Here is a 15,058-nt window from a genome sequence, read left to right as displayed (position 1 = left end):
TCCTTCCTTCCTTCCTTCCTTCCTTCCTTCCTTCCTTCCTTCCTTCCTTCTTTCTTTATTTCTTTCTTTCTTTCTTTCTTTCTATCTTTCTTTCTTTCTTTCGACAGGGTATCCCTGTAGCCTCAGCTGGCCTGGAACTTGCTATGTAGACCAGGCTGACTCGATCTCACAGTGCTGCCTCCCAAATGCTGGGACTAAAGGTGTGCATCTCCATGCTCAGCTTTTGTTAGACAGGGTCTCACTGTGTAGGCCTGGCTGGCAGGCTGGCTTGGAACTCACAGAGATTAGCTTGTTCCCAAGAGCAGGGATTAAAAGCATGTAGTACCATGACTAGCTTTTTTGCTGGTTACTTTTTTTTAGCAGAGTCTTACTGTAGCACAGGCTGCCCTCAAACTCACTATGTATCTGAGGGTATAAAAGTTAACACTGACAACATTGTTATCTAAGCTATAAATCTTATTCATATTTTGCCAAGATCTATTAATGTTCTATTCTATTCATTTTGAAATATATCTTATCACTCAAACCATTCTTAAATTCTCCTCCTCTTCCTCCTCCTCCCCCTCCTCCCCTCCTCCTCCTTCCTCTCTCTTTCTTTCTCTCTCTCTCTCTCTCTCTCTCCTCCCTCCCTCCCTCCCTCCCTCCCTCTCTTCCTCCCTCCCTCCCTCTGAAGTAGGGTCTTGCTCTGTGGTCCTCACTAGGCTGAAACTTGCTATGTAGAATAGGCTAGCCTCAAACTTGTGGGTAATCCTCCTGTCTCTATTGCCTAAGCATGAGATGCCTAGTCTCACTCTGTAACTCAGTCTGTCCTCAAATTCAAGATGATCCTCACGCCTGTCTGCTACATGCCCTTAGCAATCTCTGGCAGTTCTTTCCTTAAGTTGCTTCTTTAGTCCCCGCACTTCTCGAACCTCCACAATCATCAAGATAGATCAAGCCATCCCTGTGTGGTGGCATATGCCTTTAGTCCCAGTACCGGGGAGGCAGACACTAGAGGATCTCTGTGAGGTGGAGGCCAGCCTGTTCTATATAGCAAGTTCCAGGCCATCTGGGAGACCCTGTCTCAAACAAACAAACCAAAACCAAAGCAAAAAAGACAGAGCAAGCAGGTACAACTCATCCTGGGTATCTGTCACAACCTCCCATTTGATTTCCCCACTTTTAGTTTTGCTCTAATCTACAGTTTATACTAGCTTTATTGGGGAAAGGGCCAAGTAGTATTTTAGACTTTTCAAACCACACAATCTTTGTTCCAACTACTCACCTCTGCCAGTGTAGTATGAAAACAACCAGAGACAATTTGTTTATAGGTGAATGAGGCTGATTTTATTTATGGACACTGATACTTGAATTTCAGTGCTCACTTCAGCAGCACATGTACTAAAATTGGAACAACACAGGGATTAACATGATCTCTGAGTAAGGATGACACACAAAGTTGAAGCATTGCATATTTTTAAAAAGTAGTTGTTAGCCGGGGGCATGGTGGTGCATGCCTTTAGTCCCAGCACTCAGGAGGCAGAGGCAGGTGGATCTCTGTGAGTTCAAGGCCAGCCTGGTCTACATGTGACTTCCAGGCCAAATGGGGCTACATGGAGACCTTGTCTCAAAAACACCTAAAAAAAAAAGTAGTTGTTTAGAATCTTTTCTGAATTTCATATGTAATAATCATTTTTTTCCCAATCATTTAAAAAATGTTACAACCATTCTTTGGCTCGTGGACCATACAGGCCATTGTTTGCTGACTCCTTGCTCTTATCCATTCCTTGTACAGCATCCAAAAAGTCCATTCAGCTCACTCCTCTCCAAGATCCCTCCCAAGCCTCCTCCTGCATAGGAAGAGACTCACAATGCCTGGCTGTGTCTGGGTGCTGTGACCCCTCGTACCTCATCCTGGGCCTCTAGCCCTGTCAGTCACTAGGCCCTACACACTCTTCCCTCTTTCCAGAAAGTCACGGTCCCATTTCAGGGTCTGTGCCCTCATCATCAGTTTGCCTGAAATGCTCTTTTGCAAGTTCTTTCTTCACCTGGCTAACTGTCATTTGATACTGGGATCTTTTCCGGAGGGAGGCTTACACTTTCAGAGTCCTAATGGAAATTATGCTCTGCCTATTATTAACACACAATACCTTTATCTTTTTGTTTGTTTGTTTGTTTATTTTTGCCTTTTTGGGACAGAGTCTCCCTGCAGCCTCAGCTGACCTGGAACTCACTATGTAGACCAGGCTCGCTTCGATCTCACAGAGATCTGCCTGCCTAGTACTGGGACTACAGGCGTGTGCCACCACGCTGGCTATCTTTTTCTTTTTTCAGCCCCAGACCTTGTATGTGCTAAGCACACCCTTTAGCACTACTGAGCTATACCCCCAGCCCTGCACACTCTTCCTCCTTGACCCACTTGAAATATTTACCCCAATCTGTAATTATGAATTATTTGATTTTACTGGAATATTTCATGGAGTCAAGGATCTTGACCGAATATCCAGAAGGTATCTGGCACATAGTGGGTGTTCCCAGAAAATGTGCTAAATGAAAAGACCCTTCGTTAAGACCCCTGAGTCACCAGGACAGATTTCCTGAGCAGAAACCTGCCAACCTACAGAGCTGGAAGATGGAAGATGCTATGGCTGCTCCCCAGGCACCTCCTGCTGGTTTGTGGTACTTTCCAAAGAATCTGCCCTGGGCAAATTCCTGCCACTGAAAGATGCTTTGTAGCTGTACTCTGCAACCTGCTTTACATTTTCTTTCTGGTGCACTTCCTCTGCTGTTCTTCCTGAGAACAAGCCTTTCCCACTGAGAGTAACCCTTTTCCATGACTCTGACCAGTTATTCCCTGGGGTTGCCTGGGATCTTAAAAACAGCCATGGCCAGGCGTGGTGGCGCACGCCTTTAATCCCAGCACTCAGGAGGCAGAGGCAGGTGGATCTCTGTGAGTTTAAGGCCAGCCTGGTCTACATAGTGAGTTCCAGGACAGCTAGGGCTACAGGAAGATCATCTCTCAAAAAGACCAAAAAACAAACAAACAAACAAACAAACAAACAAAAACCCATAGCTGTTAAATCAGTCTATGTTATTCAGCTGCCTTTCAGAAATGTCCAGAGGTTGAGAGAAACTTGAGAAGCAAGGCAGCCTTCAGAAGAGTCTAGCAGCCCTGCCTGCAGCCCCCTGCATGCTCTGGTTAACCATCCATAGGGGAACTCCCTTCACAGTTATGTCTTAAGAGTATGAATCTGCTGGGTTTAATGGCACTTGCTTTAATCCCAGCACTCAGGAGGCAAAGGCAGGAGGATCTCTGTGAATTCAAGGCCAGCCTTGTTGACATAGTGAGTTCCAGGCCAGCTGGGGCTACAGGGAGACCCTGTCTCAAAAAGACAACAAAAATAAGATAAAACACAATAAAAGGATAAGTCTGGGGTTTGGGCATAATTCAGTGGTAGAGTGTGTGTTTAGTGTGTGTAAAGCCTTGGGTTCCATTCCCCAAAAGAGAAAATAAAAGAAGCCTGTCATGGAGGTACAGCCTTCTAACCCTAGATCTTCACGACGCTGAGGTAGAAGAATTGCTTGAGTCTAGGAGTTCAAGACTGGGCTAAGCAACATAGGGTGACCCACCCCCTTGCTGAAGGAAAATTAAATTCAGTTCCATAGGTACACTAGCCACAATCTAAGTGCTCAGAAGCTGTATGCAGCTGGTGGCTACCACATTAGACAGCACAGCTGGAGGACATTTCCACCACTGCACAGTGCTGCTTTAGACCCAAAACCTATTCATCATGCCCCATCAGTTTTCATATTAATTACAGAATTTACCTGGCCCTAATGTGATGGCGCACTCCTATAATCCCAGCATTTGGAAGGTGGAGGCCAGCCTCATCTACTTAGCCAGTTCAAAGCCAGCCTGGGCTATAACCTGTCTCATAAAACAAACAAACAAACAAACCAACAGAATTTACAGATAAGTACATACTATTTTTTTCAGTACTGGGAATTGAACCAGCTTTCTACCATGGAGCCACACCTCAGCTCTTCATTGTAAATCCTCTAATATTATAAAAATGTCCCTTATCAGTTTGAGACTTATTTCCCAGAGATAGCTACCAAAATAAATTTGGTGTGGTTTTATTCCCTCTGAATTGTGTGTATTCTGCACTTTTTCATCCAACAGTATCTTGGAGGTCTTCCTATGAGAACATCTCTCTTGGACTGGGATGTAGTTCAGTGGTAGAGCATTTGCTTAGTAAGTACAAAGCTCTGAGTTTGATCCTCAGCATGGCAAAAATATTTAATTAAAACAAAATAAAACATGTCTTCTTTGTTCTCAAGGTGTCATAGAGTAATCCAAAGCTAGGGGACTTTAAATGATTTGACCATTTGCCTCTTCTTGGATATCTGTATCCAGTTTTATTGGATTCAGATAGTACCGCATGCAAACACCCTTGCACTCCCTTCTACTTTTACATTCTTACTCCTTTGTCTAGGGTGGATACCATGAAGTTTGGAATTGCTAGGTCATAGAACATACACTAATGCCCCTAGGGCTTTGGCACACCTCACTGCTTCTGCCTACAGTCTGTCCACATGATTAATTCCTATTCATCAAGCCCCACCAAATGTCATGTCTTTGTGGAAGGTGGTCTTTCTTGCCTCTGTTTTCTCTCATGCTACAACCTATCCATATCTTGTCACCATTGTACACATAGGGCTTGGCCTTATTTCTCTATGTATTCCCAGCATCTAGCATAGGGTTTAACACAGAGCAAAAATTCAAATGGTTCTTTGGCTGGAAGAATGAACAAATAAACAAATGAAGGCACAGTGGTTAGGACATTCCTGAGACTCAAGGTGAGTCTTCCAGTGTCCTGAAATTTGGCTGTAGATCAACCTGCCACCTGGTGCCCTCAGCCAAGATGCTACTTGCTCATTTTCTGTCTTTGGCTCACCTGGCCCTGGGCATCCCTTTCTGATCTGTTCAGGTTGGAGGGGGCAGTGTGTAATTAAGGGTTCTGGCCATAGGGCATAGAAATCTGAGCCCCAGGGGTGGCAGTTGCTTGGAGTTGGGTTTCCAAGGGCATGTCTGTCTCCTTTCACCCACAGCCTAATATGCTCTGGCCCCACTCCATTCTCTCAATGCCTTAGGGACAATTGAGATCAGCTGCAACATTTCTGTTTCCTGATTCCAGATTTGAACCCAAGGGAAGCCAGATGTTTTCCACTGCACATCCCCCTTTTCCTTCTGGTCTGATGAACAACCTGCTTTCCTAAGTCTCTATGCCCTGGCTTCCTTTATATCCCAGAGCCTGGTTGCCAACTTTATTTTTAATGAGGTTTTAATAGGCAGCTTCTGTAATTAATTTCATTCTTGTATTTTTACACTTTCTGTGTAGGTGCTGAAAGGCCTCAGGCACTAGATTGGTATGTTAACTGATTTCAAATAATACAAAACACTATGGCTGTCATTAGACATTTCCCTGCTCCTCTCATTTGTAGTTGTTTTACAATCATTAATTAGCTAGGCACATGGCCCAGTGGAAGGTCAGCCGAGTTACCAGTCAGGTTTTATACAGGCAGAAACAGAGATAAGGATAGGTTTGTTCAAGCCCCTAGAGTGTGTTGAAACTGGTTTCAGATGCCACATCCTCAGGTTTCAGATCCACTACTCAAGATTTGCCACTGGCGGCTAGAGTCCTCAAGCCAAAGGTCTTTGTGTCAGCACAGGCACCTGGGGGAGACAGTTTCTCCTTCCTACACATCCCGCCCTCAGCAGCTACTGTTACCCTTGAAATTACCCCCCATTCATTCTCAAAAGGGAAAGGCCCCCTTTCCATTTTGTGAGCGGACTCAGCTGAGGGAAGAGAGGGTCAGTGAGTCCTCTCGGATTTAGAAACGCGATTTTGCTATTTTTAAAGCTGTGTTTTAAAAATCCGCGCGCGTCCTCACACTCCTCAGGGAGTGGTGGGGCAGGAAAGAGAACAGCGAGGCCGGTGGCTTCCCAGAGCACCGGGCTCCAGGGGCCAGTCCCGGGCACTCTCTTACCCCTGATGCTTTTGCGGTGCCAGGACCCTCTGGGTAGCAGAGGCGTGGGACCCAGCTGGCACGCGCTCCTTCCCAGGGCACCCGGCTGAAGGAGGGAGAGGGAGGGGCGGGGAAGCCAAGCAGGTGACGATTAGGTCAGCCTTGGAACATTCTTGGACCGCTCCAGTGGATATAAATAACAGACGGACTGGCTCTGAAATCCCGAGAGGCTGGGGAGAAGGGGGTGAGGAAGAGAGATTTATTTGGGGTGGGGTGGTATCGTGGAGGTCCAGAAAAATCTACCACGGAAAAGAGGTGAAGAGACCAAGGGATTTAAGAATGTATGGAGGTACAGAATCTGGGAATATGAACACAGACGGGGAGGAGTTCCTATCTTTGGGTCCCATCCCAACCTCCTGTTTGTCCCAGGCCTCGGAATGCGCCCCAGAGTATCAAGCAGAGCTGTGCTTGGGAAGGGGAGGGCTTTAGAGCCCCTTCTGCACTAGTAGAGATGAACAACACGCCGAAGGTGTCTCCAAGCCTCGCTTGTACGCTCTGTATAGTGAGAATTATAGTGCTAATAGGACAGGGTGGCGGCGAGCCTCTCCAGATCTAATTTCCAAGAAGGATGTGCTCAGCAAAGAATTCAATGCCTTGTCACCCCCGATTCCCGCTCCAAGGGCGCGGATGCAGGTTCCGGATTGCTCTCACTGGTCTCGGGCTCTGCAAAGTCCGAGAGGGGCAAAGCTGAAACCCAGCTCTCAGTAGCCTGGTGGCCACCACCCTAGGGCGTTAGATCGGCCTCTCGACTCGCAAAGCAGACCCCAGGCCCGCGCTCCCACAGCCACCCGCGCCGGGATGCCTGCAGTCCCCGCAGCAGGGATGCTGGTCCCTGGGGTTGGGGCTGAGGTGTCGTGGAGAGGGCGGGGCCGGGGGCCGGGCTTCCCGGGGGAGGGCCTGGCGCGCTCCGGGAGGCGACGGCCCGGGCCGGGAGTGGTAGGACTCGGGACCCAGCGTGGCCGGACCCCCACCCACCGAGGGCCCCCGAGAGAACGTGGTAAGTGCTCTAGAGGGGACGCTCGGGGACCCGGCGTGGGAGCCGTGGTTCAAGCTCGCCCTGTGGTCCTCCGACCCCTGAAGTTTGCAATGAGACCGACTCTGGCGGAGGAGACCACGGCCGTCCGCGCCCGCGAACCCAGAGGCCATCTCATCTCCCGCGCCAACTCGGCGATTCCTCAGGCCAGCGGGTGGGCAGAGGGGCGTCCGGGCGGGAGGACCAGACCGTCTTCCGGGGTCCCTCGAGGGTCCCAAATTGCTCTACTCGCTCCCGCCCTGAAGCCCCAGAAGGGGCCTCTGTTGAGAGCCCCGATTTCTTGGGGCCGCCACCTAGCGCCACCATCTGGAGCCCACCGCAGGGCGGGCCCAGGCAGGGGAGCCCCTTCCCCTCCGCGGTCACCGGCCGGCCCCACCCCCACCGAGACCAAGTTCAACAAGTTTGGCCAAGAAGTCCCAGAACCTCCATGTCTAGGCCTGGCCCTGCCTATCTGTGTGGCGCCACCGGCCCGGAGTTGTTCAACGCCCCGCCATCTGGGGCCGAGAGGTGGCTGGTCGAGTGCCGCGGTCTATAAGGGTGGAGGCCAGAGACCCGCAGCCCCTGGGTTCCGAGATCTGGTGTGGAGACTCGGGGTTTAGAGTGCGTCATCAGGGAGCGGGCACCTCAGCCGGCAGGTCGGGTTTCCAAAAGTGCCCCTTTGTTTTGCCCCTCCCCGGCCCTGCCTCCTCCCTCTTTCCCTGAACCACCCCCTCCCCCAAGCCTCCGAAACTGCTGGGTGCCTGTACCAGTATCCTGCGCCTAAGTGTCCTTCTCTGGATCAGCGACTGTGCCCTCAAATCCTAGGGCTACAGGCTGACTGGGAGGGGCTGCTCGGGAAGAAGCCCTGTGACTCAGGACATTCGTCTGGGCAAGGCAGGGTGGCTCTGCCCCCTCCCAAGCCCCCATCCCCAGCTCCTGGGAAGGTGTAGGGACTGGCATGTGTGTAAGGGGAAAGGGGAGGAGGTGGCTGAATACCTGTGGATCTCAGGTGGGGAGTGGGCCTCTACCCTGAAGTCCAGAACTCCCACCTTGGCCCTTGAAACTAAGAGGAGACCTAGCCATGTCCCAGAAACCTTCTCTGGGCTGGATAGGTGGAGCTGGAAAGATTTAACAACCTGTTCCTGCTCTCTGAGCTCCTGCCTCTAAGAGAGCATGTTCACTCAGATTTGGGTCCTGGCTAATGTCAGGAGGCACAAGGTGCCAACCCTTCTTAACAGGGACCAAGGTGCCAGGTCCACCCCCATAGCTAGATGAAGCAGGGGTGTGGGGCCTGGCTGTGCCTGGGGCTCCAGCTTGTGTTTGCTCTGTGAGGCCTGAGGGAGCTGTGCCAGCTCTGCACACACAGCCTGCTCTGTTCTGGGGCCAGAGACAGGGAATGGGTGGGGGGCAGCTCTCCTGGGAGCAGAGAGCAGGGAGCAGGGAGGCTGGAGTAGGCAGGGGCTACAGGCCCTGCCGGCTTACTGGGGCAGCTCCAAAGGCCCAGTGATTTACGACTACTGCTCTCTTTAGCTCCATCTGGCTAGCAAGGCGTTTCTGGACAAGTGGGACAGACTCAAGAGGAAACAAGGTGAAGAGCTAGTTAGGGCAGTGGTGGGGTAGTTGCTCTGTGCCCAAGGACCTCCATTGCCTGCACCCCAATGAGGTCTCTACTTAGGCCAGACTGTCTCAGACCTGCTGCAGCCATCAGATTTTCTGGTCTTCAGGTGGGATATCATTCCTCTCTTTTCCTTTTTGGTGCTGGTGATGGAACTTCAGGCCTTAAGCACATTAAGCATGTGCTCTACCTCTGAGCTACACCTCCAGCCCCTTATTTTCTTATTTAGCTGTTACTGATTCCAGTACCTGGGGAAACAAATGGAAACTATAAACGTTTGTCAATGACAGATACAGTCACAACCTATGAGTGTATGGTGGGACTGGGATCATAGGGGCTATGAAACCTCAGGATGGAGGAACAGGAGTAGTGACTGTGGAGAAGATGCCTCCATTTGAGTTTTGAGGGTGAGTAGAGGTTCATCAGTTTAGAGAGAGTCCTACTTTGTGTGCAGTAGGCACATACTCTATCCTCTTTCCTGACTGTCGCTTAAGCCTTGGGCTATCTGAGAGGAGGAAGCAATTTCCACTGTGAATCAGTTGGTCCTGGGGATAGCTGAGACCCTGCCCAGAGGCAGGAGGAGAGAAGCTACATGCTGCTGTGTCCCTGAGATGGTGACTTTGGGGTTAGAATTCACCTTGCCTTCCTCTGCAATTCTTCTCACTGGCTGTCCCTTGCTGGCTGTCCATGATGCTTCACTCTGGGCTTTTTGGAGGCAGAATGGAGTTGCTTGTTATCTCAGGGCCCTTTGGGACCTTCCTGGTTGTTGTAGACAGGGGATGAGTGTCTCCTTGTGACTGATGGCTCCCTAGTGTTTCTGGTTCATTGCCTGGTTTGAGTCTTACATCAGCCTCAGGATGGAAGCTGACCAGGTGGGGAAATTTCCTCCTTAGAGGACAAGTAAATTGCAGTTATCCAAAACTTTCCTGGCCATGATAGGGCCCAGGCCTCCTGGTTCCTTTTCCACTTTGCCCGGCATGAATAGTTACTGGCTGTTACTGGGTACTCTCTGACTTAGACTGGTCTACTCACAGGGTCTCCTTGTCATTTAAGGATCCTGGTTGAGCAAGAGTCTTCTCATCTGAAGTAGGAGTGTAGGGCTTTCTGCCCACCACCCACCCCCGCTTGCCATCTAATCCTCTGCTGGATCATGTGACCCGCCTGGCATTCTCAGCCAGGAATCTGGCCCTTCTGACAGCAGTTGCTATATTGGGGGAGCTGGGCACCGCCCTAAAGACTGGAGGCCCCCACCCTTACCCCCTTCTGTGCTCTCCTTAACTTCAAGGCACAGTCATAGCGGAAACTTGGAGACTTGGACACCCGGGTCGGTGAAGTGATCTCTAGACCCCAGGTATGTAGAGGGTGGGCTGGGAAGGGCAGACCCAAGGGGCGCAGAGTGCTTGGAAAATGCCATCTTTGCCCTATCCTGGCTCCTTCTCAGTACTTCCAGATCCCTGAGCTTAGTCCTAGCAATGATGGTCCCTTGGGTGGTGGGGATGGCAGTGGGACAAAGCTTTGTGGTATGAGAAGAGGACTGCTCTTCCTAGGCCCCAGACTGCTGGTCCAGCTTTTCTGCTTACTCACCTGCTCTCCACAGTCCTACATCTGCCACCATTCCGTGCTGCGGGGATACCATGGCTCCAGAAGAGGACTCCGGAGGGGAGAACTTAGCGGGCAGTTTCTGGGAGGTGAGCAGCTGGGGACTGGTTTGGAATGGCAGTAAAATGTCCCCCTCTCTGGGCTCAGCCACATGTCCAGGGGAGGAGCCTAGCTGTCAGCCCCAGCTGGAGAGGGCACGTCTCCTTGGTAAAGCCACCCCTCCTATGTGCCCTAGGCTGGCAACTATAGGCGGACAGTGCAGCGGGTTGAGGACGGGCACAGGCTGTGCGGGGACCTGGTCAGCTGCTTCCAAGAGCGTGCTCGCATCGAGAAAGCCTATGCCCAGCAACTGGCAGACTGGGCCCGCAAGTGGAGGGGTGCTGTTGAGAAGGGTGAGCCAGCATGGAGACCTAGCGAGGAGCAGAAGGCCGTGAGGGTGGGACCATCAGGACAGCTTGTTTCTTGAGGTTTTGTGGGTGCTGTGGATGGAATGCAGGACTTCAAGCATGCAAGGCAAGAGGAATCTATATCCCTACCCCTCTATCCATTTTCTAGAGGAGAAACTGGAAGTTCAGAGAAGTGAAGGCACTTGCCTGAAGTCACATAGCTGGAAAGAGTTAAAGGAGGAGTCCATGGCTTCTGACTGGGTAGAAAGAGCCCAGGTGCATAGTTTAAGCAGTAGATTGGGGTTCACTTTTGGTTCCATTCATAGCTGTAATGCTTTGGGCTAGTTAACCTGACTTCTCTGGGCTTTAGTTTCCTTGCCTTCTCTGTGTTGGTAATTGCACTATTCCCATGGTAATGGTGGAGGCAAGAATTTGTGAAATCGCTCATGCCAGGGCACAGAGTGGGCATTCTTAACGCAGCGGCTGACATTGCTGCTGTTCAACTTTGCACCCTCACCCTACATGCATCTGTAGGTCACCCAGAGCAGTTCCTAGGGAGAGGGCACGTTTAGAACAACACCCTGGCCTTGTCCAAGCTCACTCATCCCTCCACAGGCCCACAGTATGGCACACTGGAGAAGGCCTGGCATGCCTTCTTCACCGCAGCTGAGCGGCTAAGCGAGCTGCACTTGGAGGTGCGGGAGAAGCTGCATGGGCCAGACAGTGAGCGTGTGCGCACCTGGCAGCGAGGGGCTTTCCACCGGCCAGTGCTGGGCGGTTTTCGGGAGAGCCGGGCTGCGGAGGATGGTTTCCGAAAGGCCCAGAAGCCCTGGCTAAAGAGGCTGAAGGAGGTGAGACTCGGAGCAGTGGGTATCTGAAGCAGGCCCCTTTCAGGTCTGCAAAGGACCAGGGTATGGCATGTAGGATCTGAAGTTCTTATGCGTGCCAGGTTGAGGCTTCGAAGAAGAGCTACCACGCAGCCCGGAAGGATGAGAAGACATCCCAGACTCGAGAAAGCCACGCAAAGGCAGACAGCGCCGTGTCTCAGGAGCAGCTGCGGAAGCTGCAGGAGCGGGTGGGACGCTGCGCCAAGGAGGCGGAAAAGGTACACGCCCAGAGCAAGGCTTCTTAAATGAGTCTTCTCTGACTTCCAGACCCCAGCACTCTTTCTGCTCTAATCCCCATTGTCACCCGCTCTGGAGATGGTCACTTGAAGGAGGAACCTAGGGCTAAGGAGATGGCTCAGTGGGCAAAGTGCTTACTGTGCAAGCATGAGGACCTGAGTTCCCATCTCCAGGCACCTAGGTAAAAGCTAGACAAGGAAGCTGGAATTTGTAAAAGGGAGGTGGTGGAGTGTTAGGAATAGACAGGAGGCAGATCCCTGGACCTTGATGGTCAGCTAGTCTCAAGCTGAATCCCAATTGGTAAGCTCTGGGTTCAGTGAGAGATTTTGTCTTAAAAATAAAGGGTTCCACCCACACCCAGACTCACACACAAAGGAAAAGGGTGATGCTTTACCCAGAAGAGGAGTGATGGGGTTTCAGGCAGTTGGGGACTTACTTCCTTGCACAGTGTACTACCAGGGACTAGTTCTCACATTGCACTCTACCCTGAGTGCCCTTCCCTCTAGCATTGTAAATTCTCCCTGTCCTCTGAGGGGTGCCATAGCTATAATGCCTCCTCCAGGAAGCCCTTCTGATTTCTCCCATCTTATGTAGGCAGAGCCTGTCTTACTTTCCAGGTTTTTATAGGTGTTGTATCTGAATGTCACTTCCCTTGTTAGGCTGATTCAGTCCCTTAGGACAGGAAGTGAATTTCAGACCTGATTGTCTCTGGTGCTAGCTTAGAGTCTAGCCTGTGGCTGTGCTTGGCAAATACTGGTACACTTTTGAGTGGAAGGCAATCTGTCCTCATTAGCCTCGCTCCCTCTCTCTCAGACAAAGACCCAGTATGAGCAAACCCTGGCAGAGCTAAATCGCTATACCCCACGCTACATGGAGGACATGGAGCAGGCCTTTGAGAGCTGCCAGGCTGCTGAGCGCCAGCGGCTTCTCTTCTTCAAGGATATGCTGCTCACCTTACACCAGCACCTTGACCTCTCCAGCAGTGACAAGTATGGTTTATGGGCTGGATGTGGGGTTTCCTCTATCTCCTTTGGGTTCTAGCTGGACTGAATGGTACTGGGGTTTTAGGGGCTTAGGACTTCCGTGTCTGATTTCATGCCTCATAGGTTCCATGAACTTCATCGAGACCTGCACCAGGGCATTGAGGCAGCCAGTGATGATGAGGATCTGCGTTGGTGGCGTAGCACACATGGGCCGGGCATGGCCATGAACTGGCCACAGTTTGAGGCAGGTTGGGTGGGACTGGGAGGTGGATTGGACTTGGTGTGGGCCCTGGGATGAGGCCAGGGTTTTGGGATGGATTTGGTGAAGGTGGTCCAGATGGTCCTGCTGCCACCACAGTCACAGCCCAGCCTGACCCTAAGTACTCTCCCCACAGGAGTGGTCCTTGGACACACAGAGAGCAATCAGCCGGAAGGAGAAGGGTGGCCGGAGCCCTGATGAGGTTACTCTGACCAGCATTGTGCCCACAAGAGATGGCACTGTACCCCTGCCGCAGTCCCCAGCATCCCCAGGGTGAGAGCTAGGATCCTGGTCAAAACAAAGAAACAGCTCTGTCTCCTGTTCTTTTCCCTCTCTTCTTTCCCCTCACATCAGAAGTGGGTTAAAAATTGTTACCTGACTTAGGAGAGGTAATGAGGCCGTTTCATAGAAGTTTAGATTAGCGTGTAGTCCCCATTTTCCCTCTTGCTTTGGCTGCATATCAGCTCAGCCCACTGGAATTGCACCGGAACCTGAAGTCATGAGTGGCAGAGATGTGACTAGTCCTTCAGCTCCTTTCCACCTGCCTCTTTAGCGTCCTTCCAGGGGACAAAGCCCTTTGCCCCAAGTACTGGGTAAGGTCTGTAGCCCAGAATCTTTATGCCCTGAGTTGTCCCTTTGTTTTTCCCCCTCCCCAGCACTGGGCAGGATGAGGACTGGTCAGATGAGGAGAGTCCCCGGAAGGCTGCCACTGGTGTGCGAGTACGGGCACTTTATGATTATGCTGGTCAGGAAGCTGATGAGCTGAGTTTCCAAGCAGGTACTTTGGGGCCCTTTCCTATTTCTTTCCATTTTGGCCTGTGCTACCTGTCTGAACAAAGCTGTAGAAAAGAAAGGCCAGATACCCTCTTCTTAAGGGCTGAACAGGGTCTGGCCAGCTGGGGCCTGATTGTTGCTTCCCTGGGGTCTAGGGTTGGGTGGCTTGCTGGATGGGACCTACTCTTGTCTGAGCTGGATTTCCTCTAGGTTGCAGGCCCATTTCCTCTTGTGCTACTCTATTCTCCTCAGTCCTTGATCCAGTTTTGGGACCAGCTTTGCCAGGGCCTTTGGTAGTGACCAATTCTCCTTCCTCCAGGGGAGGAGCTGCTGAAGATGAGTGAGGAGGATGAACAAGGCTGGTGCCAGGGTCAGTTGCAGAGTGGCCGCATTGGCTTGTATCCTGCCAATTACGTGGAGTGTGTGGGGGCCTGAATGCCCTGACAGCCCTACTGCAGTGTCTCTCCATTTTGGGCAAGAGCCCAGCCCTTCCTGGACTGCCAGAACTGAGGGCCCTGAACCATGTGTTGCTGCTGTCCCTCTGTTCCCAGAGCGAGGACATTTTAGGGCCCATGAAGGGGAGGGGCCTGTGTTTGGTAAGGGACGCATAGGGAAGGGCCAAGTAAATATAGGTTGAAGGAAGGATGGGAAGGTTGGAGGTGACAGAGGGTTCAGGGGTGCTTAAGCCTGCCCAGGAGCACTTGGTGTCCCAGGAGTGGAGGATCCATTTCTTAAACTGTTTGGAAGTTTCTGGAGTGGGGTTGGAGTGAGTGTAGTTTTGGGCTAGCAGCATACTCTTTTGTTGACTTGTAGTGTGTATTAAACTTGGTGAAAAAAAAAAAACAAAAAACACTGTCTTTGTGAGCATCCTTTGATACCCCACCTTTTCATCTGGTGGGAGGCCCTGGGGGAGGTTCTTGGGCTCAGCATGTGTTATGGAGACCGGATTGGGCATGTGTTTGCCTCCTGGTATCTGCCCTGGAACTTCAGGACGGTGATCTGGGCTGAACCGGCTTTGGGTTAGGCTTGGTGTGGGCCGGCCAACGCTCCAGGTTAGTTGCTGGATTGTCAACTGAGCCGGAGTTCCGTCAGTGTGTCTTTCCTCTCGGGCCGACGGGACAGGGAGCACTTGGAGGATGTTAATCATTACATATCTATTGGTAACTGACCAGAGAATAAGGCCATGGGCGACGGGCAGTGGCCCAGCTGTGCTCCGGTCCCGGAGGCCGAGAACTCG

General features: G+C 51.5%; 1 protein-coding gene and 1 non-coding gene across 2 annotated transcripts; both read left to right on the top strand.

Annotated features, from left to right (window-relative positions):
* Window positions 1-1,356: 1,356 nt before the first annotated feature.
* LOC115072135 lies at window positions 1,357-1,458 on the top strand. The gene has a single exon (XR_003851199.1). It is a non-coding gene; the product is annotated as a U6 spliceosomal RNA (small nuclear RNA).
* An 8,529-nt stretch (window positions 1,459-9,987) lies between these two features.
* Window positions 9,988-14,664, top strand: Pacsin3 (protein kinase C and casein kinase substrate in neurons 3; the record flags this gene model as incomplete). Its single annotated transcript, XM_029568559.1, is given in 10 exon segments — window positions 9,988-10,047; window positions 10,294-10,384; window positions 10,531-10,687; window positions 11,297-11,532; window positions 11,631-11,786; window positions 12,619-12,794; window positions 12,912-13,032; window positions 13,184-13,320; window positions 13,704-13,825; window positions 14,141-14,664. Coding segments are annotated over 9 exon segments (1,275 nt in total). The 3' UTR covers window positions 14,257-14,664.
* Window positions 14,665-15,058: the final 394 nt, after the last annotated feature.

The sequence above is a fragment of the Nannospalax galili genome, unplaced genomic scaffold (genome assembly GCF_000622305.1).
Source record: "Nannospalax galili isolate Female #2095 unplaced genomic scaffold, S.galili_v1.0 scaffold1200, whole genome shotgun sequence".
Lineage (NCBI taxonomy): Eukaryota > Metazoa > Chordata > Mammalia > Rodentia > Spalacidae > Nannospalax > Nannospalax galili.
Note: the sequence above shows the minus strand (reverse complement) of the source record. Positions and strands in the feature narration are given on the sequence as shown.